The 17,470-nt window shown below is 45.6% G+C and overlaps 1 protein-coding gene across 1 annotated transcript; it reads right to left on the reverse strand.

Moving 5' to 3' along the window:
• Positions 1 to 996: 996 nt before the first annotated feature.
• CMTM2 (CKLF like MARVEL transmembrane domain containing 2) lies at positions 997 to 14,454 on the reverse strand. Its single transcript, XM_007457331.1, has 4 exons — positions 14,239 to 14,454; positions 13,602 to 13,760; positions 1,685 to 1,786; positions 997 to 1,206 (listed from the first exon to the last, which is right to left on the reverse strand). Exons 1-4 carry the CDS (start codon positions 14,452 to 14,454, stop codon positions 997 to 999), a joined length of 687 nt encoding a protein of 228 aa, XP_007457393.1.
• Positions 14,455 to 17,470: the final 3,016 nt, after the last annotated feature.

Consider the following 17,470-nt stretch of genomic DNA (forward strand, 5'->3'; position numbering starts at 1 on the left):
GTTAGTCTCAGTAGTTTTCAAACCAGCTAAGGAGACTCCTGGTGTCAGAGCCTGGGAGTGGGGTGTTCCCATATGTGGTTTGAACTGCTCAATCCCCAGGGAGGATCTCTGAGCCTGTGTAATCCCCCTCCTCTTCTGTGTCCCCTCCCAGGGGTATGGGTCCCAACCTGTTCGCTTCTCTTCCCTTCTACCCAACTCTGTATGGATCTATCTTTACAGCTTTGGTTGTGTAAGAGTCTTTTTGCCAGTGTCCAACTTGTTTTCAGTGAGAATTGCTCCACCTGTAGATGTAGCTTTGATGTATTCCTAGGGGGAGGTGAGCTCAGCGTCCTCCTCCTCTGCCATCTTCATCTCCTTCCAGGCACTTGTGCTTTAGTTATGTTTTCAAGTACTAAGAAATCAGGTTCTTTTTATGTTGACCTTGAAAATCTTATTTTTTGCTTGGTCTGGATTTCCTGACATTTTGACACCAGGAGAGCAAGACGACCTCCAGAGGTTTCTAACTGTTTTGTGCCAATGCCTCTTGCTTTCTCTTTCCTGTCTGTGCAGAGACCCTGGAGAGTGATATGTCTGTTTTCCCCTGTTCTTGAAATGTATAGAAATGTAACATGAAAATGTCAATGTGAACAAAATGCAGCCTTTTCTTTTCCAGTCTCTCGTTTTCCTTTGGCCCCTCTGGCTGGTCGGTGTTGACAGCTGGTATCACCCACGCTTCTGTTCCCCCAAACCCTCCGTGCCCTGCGAGCACCTCCAGAGGCCCTGCTCCAGCCTTGCCCTCTGCGCCAAAACCTTCCGCTACTCTTGTTGAATGAACAAAATAACGTTTACGTCAACCTTAAGCTTTTAAAATTCATTTAAGGAGAAACTTCTTTTCCAAGCAAAGGTAGAGTCGTTGAAATGGAAAAGAAGACCATTCTAGAGAAAAGACAAGTTAGACAGTGGAAACATGTTTTGCAGTAAGATACACGGCCACTTCCCACCCCGGGCGCCTCGGTCTCACTTCTTGCCGCCCTTGGCAGGTGGCGGCTGTACTGCTGCCCTCCCCTTGCCTGCTTCCCCTGGTTTTTCTCCTTCCTTTGGCTTTTCGCCCTCTTTATCCTTTCCTGGAGGACTCAGCACATGCATTTTGACCTTCTTGCCTTTGAAGTGTTTCTTTTGAAGACAAACATCTATTAAAGCAAAAAGTGCAGCCACACCGATAAGGATCTGTGAAACAAAAGAATCCTCGTTACTTTTGCTTTTCCTTCCAAAGCTGTCACAGTTCCTTCCCGGCTTGTGATTGTCCGTAGCTGCTGTTTAACCCCTCCCCTTGACCCCTCAAACTGCCAGACCCCAGAGAGACTTTGGGTTTGCCCCTCCCCTGGCCTCAGCTCCCCGATCACCATCCCTGCAGCCGGTCACCTCACCACATTTTCTTTCTCTCTTTGGACCCCGCCTGGGCGGGGCCCTTCGCTCTGGGGCCAGCAGGCAAGCTTCTGGGGGGAAGCTCTTAGCTGGGTGGGATCCCTGGACATCATCTTCCTTTCAATGGCTTCTCCCCCGGAAATGTTGACCCACTTTACCTTTAAACTCTGCTTGGATCCTAAGATTTTGTGAAAAGAGACCCTTTTCCTTAGGGGGAAATAACCATTCTTCAAATGAGGTGATTTCAGAACAAGTAAACAGCCCAACATGAAAGACTCACCACACCGTAAATGTAGTGCATTGGCACGGTTTGCCAACTTTTCACCGCAAAGACGGCGCCCCCCACGAGGAAAGTACTGGAGAACAGGTCGTTGAGAAGGTCCTGAAAGCATGGGAGAGATGAGTCAGCCTTAGAGCTGAGGCCCCGTCAACAGCAGACCTGGCCTAGCTTCCTCCAAAGGGAATGTTTTTCAAACTTCTGCCTGATTTAAAAAATATATATAGGAAGATGAATATTTACTGGGCTAGGTGGACATACCTGTGGCCTACCAGCTGGACTCTTTGAGTTGAGACACAAAATCCAGGATGCTTAACTGCCTTTACGGGCTGCCTCGGCTACCATCCCGTCTGGGAAATCACACATTTGGTGGCTATGTTCTCTCCACTTCCAGTGCCCACTTAAATAAATGCATGACTCTCCAACTAATTGATGTCCCGCTTGGGTACCACCTCACAACATCTTTCTACTCTGAAGGCCAGCTCCTCTTTCTGAATCCAGGGTGGGCTGTGTTGCTGGCAGGAGGTTCTGTTGGACTCTGGTCCTTCACTGGGAGCCTGGCAGCTGCCTCTTCCCCCCCACTCACCCCTTCCCCCACCTTACTTCTTAGACACCGACCGCAGGCCTGCACTGATGTCCCAGGCTGTGACCTTTTCTCTGGACCCCGCTGCACCAAGGCTGGAAGCTCTTCGAGGCTCCTGTGTGCTCATCAGCTAGGAAGCAAGCAGACCACAAATATTAGGAACTTTATGGAGTTATTTTACCTTTTCAAAGGAGATTTGTTTAAATTGTGAATTAGTTAATTACTGAGAAGGTCTTTATTTCTATCTCTCTGCATATATATTCACAGAGAGAAAGCTCTGTATTCATAGGTGTAGTTGTGTGTGTACATACGTATGTAAGCACCAGCAAACTGCCCCTCTTTTTTTTTAATTTATTTTTTCATTGAGGTATAGTTGATTTACCATGTTGTGTTAACTTCTGCTCTACAGCAAAGTGACTCAGTTATACATATGCATATTCTTTTTCATATTCTTTTCCATTGTGGTTTATCCCAGGATATTGAATAGAGTTCCCTGTGCTGTACAGTAGGACCTTGTTGTTCATCCATCCTACATATATGATTGTATCTGCTCATCCCAAACTCCCACTCCATCCCTCCCCCACCCCCATCCTCCTCCTTTTAAGGACAATTATTCATGTTCTTATCCACCGACAGGTGAAGTCTTCCAGTCATTACAGCTGTGCTATATTAAAGGACAGGAATAGAATGAAAGGCTGGCCCTCATCAACTCTGCTACAGTCTGATATTCCAACTGTCTTCGTGTCCAACAACCTGGGGTTCAGTTAACGCACCTGGTTTACTACGAAGGTTGACAATCGGAGAGAGCAGGGCATGCTTATGCCTCGTTCAACATGAATATGGACGTTCAACAAATCAGCAAAAATGCATTATTTTATGGCTCAAGAGTTGGCTCAATTTAAATCCCTAGATAAAAAAGGCATAGAAAAATATTACCATGAGTGTGAAATAGTTACCTTCAGTAAAGAATGGGTAGCTGGAACTTAAAGGATGTTTTTGAGCGGCTGACTAACAATGTGGAAACCACCGCTAACTGTGATTTTTGCCAGTTGCCTCATCTCCTTGAGTGCCCCCTGCGGTCACAGCATGTCCTTCCGGATGAAACCCTCTATCTCCCTCCTTCCACCGGAATCATCTCCCCCTGTCCCTTCTCCCCCCCCCCCCCCCCCCCCCCCCCCCCGCCTTTGCCAGGCCACATCACTTCGTCGTCCATCATCCACTCTCCTTCCCGTCCCTTGCGGCCACAGTCCTGTCCTAGCTCCATATTTGTTTCCCTTACCCTATACTGACAAGGTCCAGACGTTCCCAGACTGGGCAAAAGGGCTGCCTCCCATGCTGCCTTCCCTTCAAGTACCACCCACTGTCACTCCCTGGCACAGCCAAACTTAACTCAAAGTTGGCCAAACCATGGCCACAGCAAGGCGGCTTCCTCCCCCATCACTCCTGGGGTGATGCTGGCCCAGAGCTTGCGCATCCTCTTAATCCCATGGGCAGCAGCTGACCGTGCAGTGCTGGGTGACGCCCATCTTGCCCCTTGATTCCTCTGATGCCATTTTCTGGGGGTTGTACTTGCCTGGCCACTGTGTCTCAGGCCTTTTCTTTTCCTCTTCGTTTTGGATTTTAATACACTTCAAACATACAGAAAATAATAGAACATCCCATCCCCAATCCCACCTCCACCAGCCGTGACCCACTGAGATTAAACAGATGTTAATGTCTTGCAATATTTGCCTCAGGGCTCTCAAAGCAAAAACAAACCCTAAACAAAAAAACTTTGTGGACTGAGCTACAGTCTTACCATTCCATCCCTTTCCCCACTTTCTTCATGTGTTCCAAGTCTATGGGTAGTCTTCCCAAGTGCATAGTAGTATTTTCCTCCATATTATATATTCATAAACAATATATACTATTTTGTGTTTCAAAAATTTAAATAAAAAGATATATCTTATAGCACGTGCTTTTTAAACTTGAACTTTTTTTGAGATTTACCCATTTTGAGAAATATATGAGATTGAGATTAATGAGATTGAATTCATTGATTTTAGCTGATGTATGAATAAACCAAACTGGAGACATTAGGGTGTTTCTCCCTTTGAGGAAATTATTTATTTATTTATTAATTTTTGCGGTACGCAGGCCTCTCACTGTTGTGGCCTCTCCCGTCGCGGAGCACAGGCTCCGGACGCGCAGGCTCAGCGGCCATGGCTCACGGGCCCAGCCACTCCGCGGCATGTGGGATCTTCCCGGACCAGGGCACAAACATGCGTCCCCTGCATCGGCAGGCAGACTCTCAACCACTGCGCCACCAGGGAAGCCCCTTTTAGGAAATTACTGCCAACTGTGCCTGCAGTGAACACTCTTGTCTGTGCCTCCCATGCACATCTTTTCCTTGTTAAGGTATTGCCAAGTTTCTCTCTAAAGGGCTTGTGCCAGTGTCCACTCATGCCTGCAAATGTATAGGGGCTCCTGTTTCCCATGTCCTTGCCAAAGCCCAGGATTACCAGGCTCATTTATCTTTGCCCATCTGGTGAGTCGAAATGGTACCTCACTGTTGTTTTAATTTTCTGATCGCTGGTTACTAATGAAGCATTTTTAAAAACATGTTTTAGGCAGTTGGGTTTCCTGTCTATTCATATCCCTTACCCCGTTTTTCCATTGGCTTGTTTTAAAAATTTTGTTTATGTCTTCTGTTGTAAAGTTTTAATTTTAATGGTATGCATAGTTTCTCTTTCTCTCTCTTTCTCATGGTCCCAAGAACATTTATTAAATACTCCATTCAGCTGTGTTATGCCACCTCTGTCATATGCCAAGTTGCCATATGTATGTAGGTCTATTTCTGGGTTCTCTTTTTTATTCCTATATTAGTCTGCTCAGGCTGCCATAACAAAATGCCACAGACTGGGTGGCTTAAACAACAGACATTTATTTTCTGGAAGCCAGAAGCCCATGATCAAGGTGCCAGCAAATTCAGTTTCTGGTGAGGACTCTCTTCCTGGTTTGCCTGGCTGCCTTCTCACCGTTTTCTCGTATGGCCTTTCCATGGAGAGGAGGTAGGGGGAGGCATAGGGGAGAGGAAGGGGGAGGGAGGTCTCTGTTGTCTTTTTTTATAGGGACATTAATCCTATCAGACCCTTAGGATCTCATTTAATCTTAATTACCACTCTGGAGGCCCCATATGCAAGTATAGCCACACTGGGGATTAGGATTTCAGCATATGAATTTTGGGGGTACACAAACATTCAGTCCATTAGTCTTTGTCAACCCCTGAGCTAGTACCAAAGCTTTATAGTAATTCCAATATGTCGTTGGGTGAGTCCATCCTTATAATTCTTTTCATTCTTCCATAAGAATTTTATTTATTTAAAAATACATTTATTTATTTATTTTTAGCTGTGTTGGGTCTTCGTTTCTGTGCGAGGGCTTTCTCTAGTTGCAGTGAGCGGGATCCATTCTTCATCGCGGTGCGCGGGCCTCTCACTATGGCGGCCTCTCTTGTTGCGGAGCACAGGCTCCAGACGCGCAGGCTCAGTAGTTGTGGCTCACGGGTCCAGTTGCTCCGCGGCATGTGGGATCTTCCCAGACCAGGGCTCGAACCCGTGTCCCCTGCATTGGCAGGCAGATTCTCAACCACTGCGCCACCAGGGAAGCCCCATAAGAATTTTAGCATCACCTTGCAAAGTTCCACAAACAACCTCGGTTATAAAATTTCATTTAGTGTGGAGATTGCTTTGGAATGAAATTGACATCTTTATGATAGTAGCTCTTCACATCTGTGAATGTGGTAAAGTTCTTCTCTTAGATTTTTCTTCTATGTCCATTAACAAAATGTCATAATCTCTATGTAAAGTTTTACAGTCTTTGAACGGGTGTATTCTCAGACACCTGTAGTTTCTGTTGCTGTTTTAAATGGTTTCTTTGAAAAGCCATATTTTCTCATTATTTGTTGCTGGTATTCAGGAACACTATTTTTGTTTTTTGTAACCTTGTGGAACTCAATCAGTTCTAGTAATTTGACTGTAGATTCTTGGATTTTCTGTGTAGAGAATCATATTATCAGTGAGTAATGCTAGTTCTTTTCTCCTTCCCAATCCATATACCCTTTGTTTTTCTTGTCACATTGTACTAAGATCTTTAGCACATTGTCAGATAGAAGTGGGGATAATAGGCATCTCTAAGGAAACGCTTCTAACATTTTACCATGAAATGCAATGTTCATTTTAGGTTTGGGTAGTTTTCTGTTATTAAGTTAAGGAGGTTCCCTTTTTTCCTAGTTTGCCAAGAGTCTTCCAAAAATTAGTACTGAATATTACTAAATAGTTTTCCTACAGCTTATGAGATGATTAAATGGTTTTCTCCTTTAAATAAAAGATGGTGAATTATGTTAACAGAATTTTGAGACAAAACCACCTTTACATTCCTTGCAGATGCCCTGCTTGATCCTGATGCATTGCTTGCTTATATATTGCTTGATTTCATTTGCTAGTATTTTACTGAGAATTTTTATGGTTGTATTCAAATAATATAGGCCTATAGTTTACTTTCCTTATTATGTCTGGTTTTAAGATCAAAGCTTTACCAGATGGTACAACATATTATAACCCCCCCCCTTTTATTTAAGAGAAAAAAGGGACAAGTGGAACTGAATATGAATCTAGAAATGAACTGCATATGGGATTTTATTCCTTTCTTTTTTTTTTTTGGCCACACGACGCGGCACGGGGGATTTTAGTTCTCCAACCAGGGATCAAACCAGTGCCCCCTGCAGTGGAAGCGTGGATTCTTAACCACTGGACTGCCAAGGAAGTCCCACGTATGGGTTATAAGCATTTAACAAAAATGCCATTTCAAGTCAGTGGGGGGAAAGTTGTACTATTCAGTAAATGAATAAACTGAGTGATAGGGTGGAACAGCTGGAGAGCCATCAGGTTACAAAGCTGGAGCCATGGTTCACACCATATACCAAAATGACTCCAAATAAAAGATTTAAATGTAAAAAATGAAACAAGTGCCAGATGAAAACATGGATGAATTATTTTATACCCTGTTTTTCTATTTCTTTTTGAGGCAATTTTTGTACATCATATGTTTTTCTGGGATATTATCATATTATAATTTATTGGCATAAAAGTTCGTATTTTCCCTGTGATCTTTAAAACCTCTTCTTTATACTGATGTTTTTCTTTGTTCTCTTTTTTTCTTATGGTTTATCTACTTTATTAGTCTTTTCAAAGAATTAGATTTTGGTTTTATTAGTATCACTATGAATCTTTGTTTCCTATTTTATTAATTTTAACTCTTTGACATTGCTTTCTTAATTCTTTTTGTTTTGTTTTGTTTTGTTTTGGTACCTCTTCTTTTAAAATTTTATTTTTTTATACAGCAGGTTCTTATTAGTTATACATTTTAGACTTATTAGTGTATACATGTCAATCCCAATCTCCCAATTCATCCCACCACCATCACCACCCCAAGGCCTCTCCTCGCCCCACTTTCCCCCCTTGGTGTCCATACATTTGTTCTCTACATCTGTGTCTCAATTTCTGCCCTGCAAACTGGTTCATCTGTACCATTTTTCTAGGTTCCACGTACATGCGTTAATATACGATATTTGTTTTACTCTTTCTGACTTACTTCACTCTGTATGACAGTCTCTAGGTCCATCCACGTCTCTACAAATGACCCAATTTCGCTGTAATAAATTGGCTGAGTAATATTCCATTGTATATATGTACCACATCTTCTTTATCCATTCATCTGTCGATGGGCATTTAGGTTGCTTCCATGTCCTGGCTGTTGTAAATAGTGCTGCAATGAACTTTGGGGTGCATGTGTCTTTTTGAATTATTGTTTTCTCTGGGTATATGCCCAGTAGTGGGATTGCTGGGTCATATGGTAATTCTATTTTTAGTTTTTTAAGGAACCTCCATACTGTTCTCCATAGTGGCTGTATCAATTTACATTCCCACCAACAGTGCAAGAGGGTTCCCTTTTCTCCACACCCTCTCCAGCATTTGTTGTTTGTAGATTTTCTGATGATGCCCATTCTAACTGGTGTGAGGTGATACCTCATTGTAGTTTTGATTTGCATTTCTCTAATAATTAGTGATGCTGAGCAGCTTTTCATGTGCTTCTTGGCCATCTGTATGTCTTCTTTGGAGAAATGTCTATTTAGGTCTTCTGCCCATTTTTGGATTGGGTTGTTTGTTTTTTTAATATTGAGCTGCATGAGCTGTTTATATATTTAGGAGATTAATCCTTTGTCAGATGCTTCATTTGCAAATATTTTCTCCCATTCTGAGGGTTGTCTTTTCATCTTGTTTGTAGTTTCCTTTGCTTTGCAAAAGCTTTTAAGTTTCATTAGGTCCCATTTGTTTATTTTCGTTTTTATTTCCATTACTTTAGGAGGTGGATCAAAAAAGATCTTGCTGTGATTTATGTCAAAGAGTGTTCTTCCTATGTTTTCCTCTAAGAGTTTTATATTGTCCAGTCTTATATTTAGGTCTCTAATCCATTTTGAGTTTATTTTTGTGTATGGTGTTAGGGAGTGTTCTAATTTCATTCTTTTACATGTAGCTGTCCAGTTTTCCCAGCACCACTTATTGAAGAGACTTTCTTTTCTCCATTTTCAGGACTGGCATGTTGTCCTCTTTACAACTCTATCTCCTCTCTGATAACCTCATCTTTACTTGACCATCTGCAAACAGCTTATTTCCAAATAAGGTCATATTCACAGATACTGGGAGTTAGGACATCAACATATTTGGGGGGTACATAATTCAACTCATAAAAGATAGCAAATTTAAAAGATAGACTTCTTGGTGGACAGTTTGTTTTCCTTTAAGGACTTTAAGCACATCATTCCACTCCCTCAGGCCTCCATGGTGTCTGATGAGAAACTGGCTGTTAATCTTATCAAGTGTCCCTTGTACAAGATAAGTTGCTTCTCTCTTACAACTTTCAAGACTTTCTCCTTGTCTTTGTCTTTGGACAGTTATTATAATGTGTCTCAGTGTGGATCACTTTGAGTTTATTCTACTTGGTGTTTTTTGGATGTGTAGACTCCGACCTTTAACCAAATTTGGCAAGTTTTTTGGCCATTATTTCTTGGAATATTCTTTCTGTTCCTTTCTCTCTCTCTTCTTTTGGGACTCTGCCTAGGTTAGTATGCTTGATGGTGTCCCATGGCTCTCTTAGGCTCTGTTCATTCTTTTCCTTCATTCTTTTTTCTTTCTGTTCCTCAGACTGAATAATCTCAATTGACCTGTCTTCAGGTTCACTGATTCATTCTTCTGCCTGCTCAAATCTGCTGTTAAACAACTCTAGTGAATTATTCACTTCAGTTATATTACTTTTCAGTTCTAGAATTTCTATTTTGTTTCTTTTTTTTTTTTTTTTTTTGCGATATGTGGGCCTCTCACTGTCGTGGCCTTTCTCGTTGCCGGACGCGCAAGCTCAGCGCCCATGGCTCATGGGCCCAGCCGCTCCACGGCATGTGGGATCCTCCCGTACCGGGGCACGAACCCGTATCCCCCGCATCGGCAGGCGGACTCCCAACCACTGCGCCACCAGGGAGGCCCTATTTTGTTTCTTTTTAAACTTCTCTTTACTGACATTCTGCATTTGTTCATGAATTGTTCTCCTGGTTTCCTTTAGTTCTTTGAGCATTTTAAAGACAGTTGATTTAAAGTCTTTGTCCAGTAAGTCTAATATCTGGGCTTCCTCAAGGACAGTCTCTATTAATAATTTTTTCCTGTGAATGGGCCATACTTCTTTGTGTGCCTTATAATTCTTTGAAAACTGTACATTTTGAATATTATAATATAGTTACTCTGGAAATCATATTGCCTCTCCTCCCCAGAGTTTGTTGTTGCTGCTTGTTGTGAGTTAAAGTCATTTGTATGTTTAATGATTTTTCCTAAACTATGTTTTGAAAGACTATTCTTTCTCTTGTGTGGCCACTTAAGTCTTTTTCACTAGCTTAATGGTCAGGTAGTGATCTGATGGAGATTTCCTTAAATATTTGGAAACAAGTCTTTGCAGATTGCCTTTGTGTTGGGGCACTCCTTCAACACCTCTCCAGGATGTTTAGAGCTCTTAGTTTTTACTTGCTGCTTGTGCAGGGCCTAAAGGTCAGCCAAAGGTGAAAGCTTAGGGTTTTTTTCTGGGCATGTGTCCAGCTCTGGGCATGTGCAGTCCTTCTAGATTCCCTGGTATAGGTGGGAGCTTTTCAAAGCTCTTATTCTCCCAAGCATCTGCTTCCCAAACTTCTGGTCTGTCTACTGCTTGGGAAACCTTGCCCCGGGTGGCTACGGTTAGTATATATGCCTTTAAATGCTTTAACAAATGCTATCTAGGATACTGCTTCAGGCCTGAGAAAACTCTGAGGCAGGAGAAACAAAGGCAAGTCCCTGGCTAATCCCTCAGGGAGCCACCAGACAGGTCAAGCACACAAGTCTAATTCTTTGGAAACAAGGTTTTTTTGTGTGTTTTTTTGCAGTACGTGGGCCTCTCACTGCTGTGGCCTCTCCCGTTGCGGAGCAGAGGCTCCGGACGCGCAGGCTCAGCGGCCATGGCTCATGGGCCGAGCTGCTCCGTGGCATGCGGGATCTTCCCGGACCGGGGCACGAACCCGTGTCCCCTGCATTGGCAGGCAGACTCTCAACCACTGCGCCACCAGGGAAGCCCAGGAACAAGGTTTTTATTGTTCCGCCTGCCACCAGCAAGGAATGTGGCCAGGAATGTGGGCTGTCTTCATGGTCACTGACCAGCTGGGGATTAAGGGATGGCAGGCAGGTTAAGTAAAATGCTACAACATTCTCTTACCAAAATTCAACAGCCTCTTTCTTCATTGAGCATTCTCCTGTTTTGTTTTGTTTTGAATTAGATTCCAGAGTTCTGAAAAAGTCGATTCTGACAGTTTTTGAGAACCTAATCATTGCTTTAGTGGAAGGACAGAGATTTGGAGTTCCCTACTCTGCCATTTTTAGTGATGTCACTCTTAGTAAATCTGGTGGGTTCTCAGTCGCTATCACTTTAAATATTTCTTCTCTATTATCTTGAGTGTCTTCTTCTGGAACTCCTATTAGGCTTATGATGAACTTTCTCATTCCATATTCTATGTTTCAACTTCTCTCTTTCATATTTTCTCTCTTTATCTGTCAGTACTATAATCTGGGTAATTTCCCCACATCCTTCAGCTCATTACTTCCCCAGCTTTTGTCTGATATGCTTTTTAACCCATTTATTGACATTTTTATTTCAATAACTATATGTTCAATTCTAGACATTATATCTTGTACTTTAAAAAAGTCGGTCTATTCCATCCCAATAATGTCTTATTCTTTTCTTAGGGCTTTTATTTATGTCTTTGTAATTTAAGTGTATTTTAAATTATTTTCAGACAGTTCTTTTATTATCTCATATTCTCAGGGTTCTAATCCTCCCATTTCTTATTTTTGCTGGTTCTTGATTCTTAGTCATGGGGATTTAAAAATCAGGTGTTTTGTAGTTTTGAACTGTGAGTTCATTTTTGTACCCCACCCCACCCACCCATATCTGTCCTGTGAGAATCTCTTTATGCTTTGATTATGATTTTGCATTTGTTTTTCAGGAGTCCCATGGATTTCTTCAGAATACCATCAAATTGGGATGGATTTTTATGCCAGTTCCCAGGCACTACACTTTCTAAGCTGCATGAAGGTTTCTAGGCTGAAGGTAGGAAAAACTTAAACCAAATCGTACAAAGTGTAGGCTCAAGGTTCGTATTTCTCAAGGTGGTCTTTTTTGCTTTTCCCCACTGAAAACTCGGGCAGAGATGAACATGCTTTCTTGTTCCTCTGTGTGGGTGAAAGGTATCTTCTCTGTCTTTTCCCTTAGGGTGCAGTCTTTGCAGGGTACTGGCCATATGCAGGATTCTCAGTTCTAAATTCCTACTTTGCTTGGGACCAAGGCCTCAACTCCTAACTTGAGAGTATATGAGAATCCATATTCTAGGTTCCTGGGATAATATCTCGTGGGTCATTTCCACCCACACTGAAGCAGCTGATTTGTCACTGCGCCTGTTTTCCATTTCTAGCACCTCTGTGTTTCCTCTTCTTTTTTTTGCCTGAGGCTCAGCCATTCAGTTAAAGCAATAGTGTCTACATTTCCCCTAGTAGTTTTGGGTAAGTACAGCAGGAGGATTTTCAGGGTTCAGTGATTTTTCATCTTTTGCTGGAACTAAAAGTATCTTCTCAAGCACCTTGGCCGGGAATGTGTCCTCTGCCTGTCCCTTTACTTTGTCCTCTGCTTATCCGTCTCCCAAGAGTCTTATATGGCCCTCTTTTCCTTTCTCCTGATACTGGGAGTCCTCATCTACCCCACTGAGACCTATGGATCCCTGGACCCTAATAACTTTTAATAAGTAGGCAGGACAGAGTGTAGTTAGGGACTCAAGACTCTACAGATAAAGCTGGGTTTGAATCCTTTTTCTGCCACTTACTACCTGATTTACCTTGGGGCAAGTTACTTGGCCATTCCGAACCCATTTCATGTATAAAGTGAGTGAAACAGTGAGCATAGGGCTCTGGAGACATGCTGTGAATGTGCAATGAACAAGGGACCTTGGGTTAGTTGGGAGTTAGGTAGGTAAGCTTTGTGATTACAGAGGTAATGGGCAGGGATTCAAGTCCATGAGTCTTCAGGCACAGCATCAAGGGCTTTACTTTTACTCCTAAGGAACAATCTCACACAAGATTATTACTGTCTTCATGTTACAGATGAGGAAACAGAGTCTGGGAGTGGTTGGTAACTTGCCCAGCTCAGCCCCATTCCAGGGGATGACCGCTTTGGGCTGAACATCCTTCTGGGCTTAATATCCTTCTGGGCTTAATATCCCTTGCAGGGATAGTCACTGGAGATCTGAGGCTGCTTTAGATGTGACTTTTTTTTTTTAATTCTCATTTTATATTACTGATTTTTTTCTTTGAATTCTGGGGATGGGATACTGTCACAGTGGTCTTTCCAGTCAAGTGTGAGCTGGCACAGGGCTTGGAAGGAACCACTGGTTGCTACACCTCCCCTGCTCCCAAGGAGAGCAAAGCCTCAGGAAGGCAAAGACTCTTTCCTTTGACCACCAGGTAGGAAAGAGGCCCTCCATCCCCAAGCTGGGCTTTCTGGAAGCCTTTTCTACCTAACTTCAGCTGCCCCTGCTCTGGCCCCACTGGAATGTCTGAGCCCACGCCCGGAGCACAAATAAGGGAGATGAGGCGTATCTCTCTGTTCAGTCACTTTCCAGGTGCCAGGATACACGCGTGAACGCACACCAGGCTCAGGCACTCCCCACCGCCCCTCACTTACAGAAATGGGCCACAGGATGAAGGGCGTGTATCTCTGGATGGCGAAGGTGTAGATAATGATGAAGAAGATGAAGATGGACACCTCCATGGTGATGATGAGTGTCAGGAGGGGGTGCACAGTGGTGCCCTTGAACATTATCAGCGAACCTATTAGGCAGCCCTGCCGGGAGACATGCCCTTTGCGCCACGGCAGAGGGCTCGGGCCAGAGGAGGCCTCGGGGAGCCCGCTCCTCCCTCTGCCCGTCTTTGGGCACTCTCTCCCCCCCCCCCCCCCCCCCCTCCTCTCCCTGACTCCTGGGTTCCTCTCATTAGGAGAGGGTTTTCTTGAAGTTGTCTCCCAGTCATGGGCCAGATAAAATGATGAGAAAGCAAGCCAGAGCTGCAGCCCCTTTTCTATCCTGACTCTCAGTAGCCCACACCGGTTCTTTGACTTGGCCAGTTCATCAAGTTCCTTTTACTGCAACTGTGAGACCCCGAGGGTTGATGATTGGCTGACCTGGGCAGCCTGAACGTGTCGGCCAGCCCTCCCCAGGTGTGCCTGGTTGAGATCAATATAAACACCCAAATAGCCAGAGCCACTGCAGTTGTGTCTGCCCCCCCCCCCCCCCAGCCCCACCCAGGGATACGGGCCCACTTACCAAGCTAATGAGCTTGACCTCAGCGTACCCCATAACCCAGAACTCTCTATTGCTGTCCTTGAGTTCCCACTTGTAACGGCGACACCCCTTCCTCGTTCCCACTTCACCCTTGGGCTGCACGGCCTTTTTCTTCTCCTCTGTCTTTTCCTCAGGCTTGTGGCCCGGAGGAGGGGCTGGTGCGGCCCCGGGTTTGCCCTTTTTGCCTTTGTCAGCCATCTTGCCGTGGAGTTCTCAGCTTCTCACGGCCTGCCCAATTTTTGCCGTCCCCGGCCAGGCCTGGCCTTTGAGCGAGCCGGATGCCCACCGACCTGCTTGGAGGCCGCGCTCAGCCAACGGCCGGGAAGGACGAGCGAAGGCCAGCGCTTCGCGCCCTCTCGGCGCGCGCCTAGCCTCCGCAAGCGAGTCCCCTCCGCCCAGCCGCGCCCCCACGCCCGGCAGCGAAGCGCCTGGAGTCTCCGCGGCCGCCCAGACCCTGCGCGGGAGCCCCCGCCCCCACGCCGGCTCCGGTGGTGGTCCCGCCTCCACGCGGAGCGCTCCCCACGCGAGGCCTCTGGGGGCTGCCGGGGGCTGTAGCCGCTGCTCCCGCCTTCGGGTCGGGTTGGCTGAAACCGTGGCCTCCCGGGGCAGTCGCGCCCAGAGCCCCGCGGGCGCATTGGCACTCGCCTCAGAATGTAACGGGACTTTTACACAAGGCAGCACGAGCAAGCAGAAGTGTTCCGGGTTTAGCAGCCCTGATTTTACGATCACATGTGGGCCGAAATGGGTGACAGCGTGCGAGCTCAGCGGCGGGAGGGAGAAGACGCTGGTGCTTGCGAAGGTGCCCGCGACGGTGCCCGAGAGGGTGGCTGAGAGGGTGCCCGCGAGGGTGCTTCCGAGGGTGGCTCCGACAGGCCGCGTTGCTTCACGGTTGCCCTTGTAGGTGCCCTTGGGCTTCCCCTTGGGGGTACCCTTGTGGGTGAGATGGGTTCCTGGGCGGGGGAGGCACTGGTTTTGGTTTCGATTCCCAGAGCTTTTTTCATGGTATTCCTCATCGTCTTGGTGACCACAGTCGCATCGATGAGACACACGATTGCCGCTGTGAGGCACAGGGACTGTCGGACACAAGACCATATGCGGGAAGGAAAGGCGGGGTTATGCTGCAGCTTCTTAGCAGCCTGTCCTCCCTATCCGGGCGGCGGGCGTGCGGCCTCCTGTCCCCCTCTGACCCTCCACTGCCTTCCTGGTGAGCGCCCAGTTGGCTGCTGCAGCCCATTCTGGCATTCCCAGAGAAAGGGTTTTTGGAAATGGGCTTTTCTGCCAGTGACGGCCTTGCCTAAGGTCTGAGGCACCAGGACGAGAGTAGGGCACTGATCCTCGGAGGCTCCGGGTGGCTGTGGGGTCCCGAGAAGGCCCCTCAGTGGAAAGGACTCTTGGGCTATGTTTGAAATTTTTTTTTTTTTTTTTTTCTTGCGTTATGCGGGCCTCTCACTGTTGTGGCCCCTCCCATTTGCGGAGCACAGGCTCCGGACGCGCAGGCTCAGCGGCCATGGCTCACGGGCCCAGCCGCTCCGCGGCACGCGGGATCCTCCCGAAACGGGGCACGAACCCGCGTCCCCTGCATCGGCAGGCGGACTCTCAAGCACTGCGCCACCAGGGAAGCCCCTTGGGCTATGTTTGAAAAGGCAGGAGGGAGTTTCCAAGGGGACCAACTGGGAGGAGGAGAACTCCAGGTACCGGGCAGGCGTCTCCAAGGAATCTGGTGTGGCTGAGACGTATGGAGCCGCTGAGGGCGAGGGCAGAGTTGAGGCTGGGGAGGTGCAGGATCTGGGACTTCATCAAGAGGGATGGGGAGGTTCCAGATTCAGAAAGCCCACTGTCGCAAGATGAATGGAAAGCGAACCGGGCTGGCAGCAGGGAGAACAGTGGAGGGTGGTAGGAGTCCCTGCCATCCAGGTAAGGATTGATGGAGACCAGGGCGTGGGAGCTCCTGGTAGGTAGGAGAAGGCTTGGTGGCTGAGTTAGCAGATGGAGGTCAGCGGGCTACAACACCCTAGATTCCGAGTGCTCCCCAGCTCCTGTCTACCTTGTATGTTTCTCTTTATGGTCGCTTAATCCCTGGCTGCCTTCATGAACTTTTCCTAGGTAGGTCTTGCTCTAGCTAATCTGTGAGCTCCCTAAGGGGGAAGGGACTCTATCTCCAACACTGAGCTCAGGCGCGGTCCAGTGGGATCGACAGATATTTACTGATCATGGAATGAATTCAAAGAACTTAAACTTTTTTTTTTCTGGATTAATTTCTGTTCCCATAGCTTAACTTCTTGAATCAAAGTCTCACCACCCCATTCCCCACCCGCTATCTTCCAAGCTTTCTTGTGGTCTTCATATGATGAGGATTTGTCCCAGCCTTGTGAGCCAGGGTAAGGTATTTAACCTCAGTTCCCATATCTGTAAAAATGAGAGTTATAAAGATTAAAGCAGAACGTGCCTAGCCTGGTGTGGGAACTTCTTTTCCTTCCTCAACCAGGCTGAGTCACTCACTTTTGACAATGCACTTTTTCTTTTCTACAATCATTTTTTTCTTGTGACTTAAAGTATAATTTTCTAGTCCAGAAAAGTCAAAGTCCTACTTATAGATAAGAACATCTTGTTGCAACATTTAAAAAAATAGTGTGTATGATTTTCAAAAGAGGTTCTGTAGATTTGTTTTCGTACCTATTTGGAGAATGAGCTTAGAGTTTGTGCAAATTCAAATCTTCTGAAGAAGTCAGCGCAAGAAAGAGAAAGGGTGGTGGTGGGGATGGTGTTCTATAAATGAAATAATGATAGTCTGCCAGTTTCCCTTTTCCAGAGTCTTGAAATACTGATCTTAAATGGAGTCATGAAGGCCTCTACTTATCCCTCCAACGTAGAATAAATGACTTCTTTCCTTTTCTAGCATCGCCAAGATGGCAACTACGAAAAGGAACACAGCAGTAATGAAACTGTTGATAAGATCCTGCAATACAGAATTGAAAATTGTCAACTTCACATGAAAATGTAATTTTATAAAATATTTAAATTGATCAGTTACCCATCTAAGGATGGATGCCTTTTAAAAACTTTCCCTTTGAGGAACCCTCCTACACTGTTGGTGGGAATGTAAATTGATACAGCCACTATGGAGAACAGTATGGAGCTTCCTTAAAAAACTAAAAATAGAACTACCATATGACCCAGCAATCCCACTACTGGGCATATACCCTGAGAAAACCAT

Source organism: Lipotes vexillifer, unplaced genomic scaffold (genome assembly GCF_000442215.2).
Source record: "Lipotes vexillifer unplaced genomic scaffold, Lipotes_vexillifer_v1.1 scaffold504, whole genome shotgun sequence".
NCBI classification, from domain to species: Eukaryota; Metazoa; Chordata; class Mammalia; order Artiodactyla; family Lipotidae; genus Lipotes; species Lipotes vexillifer.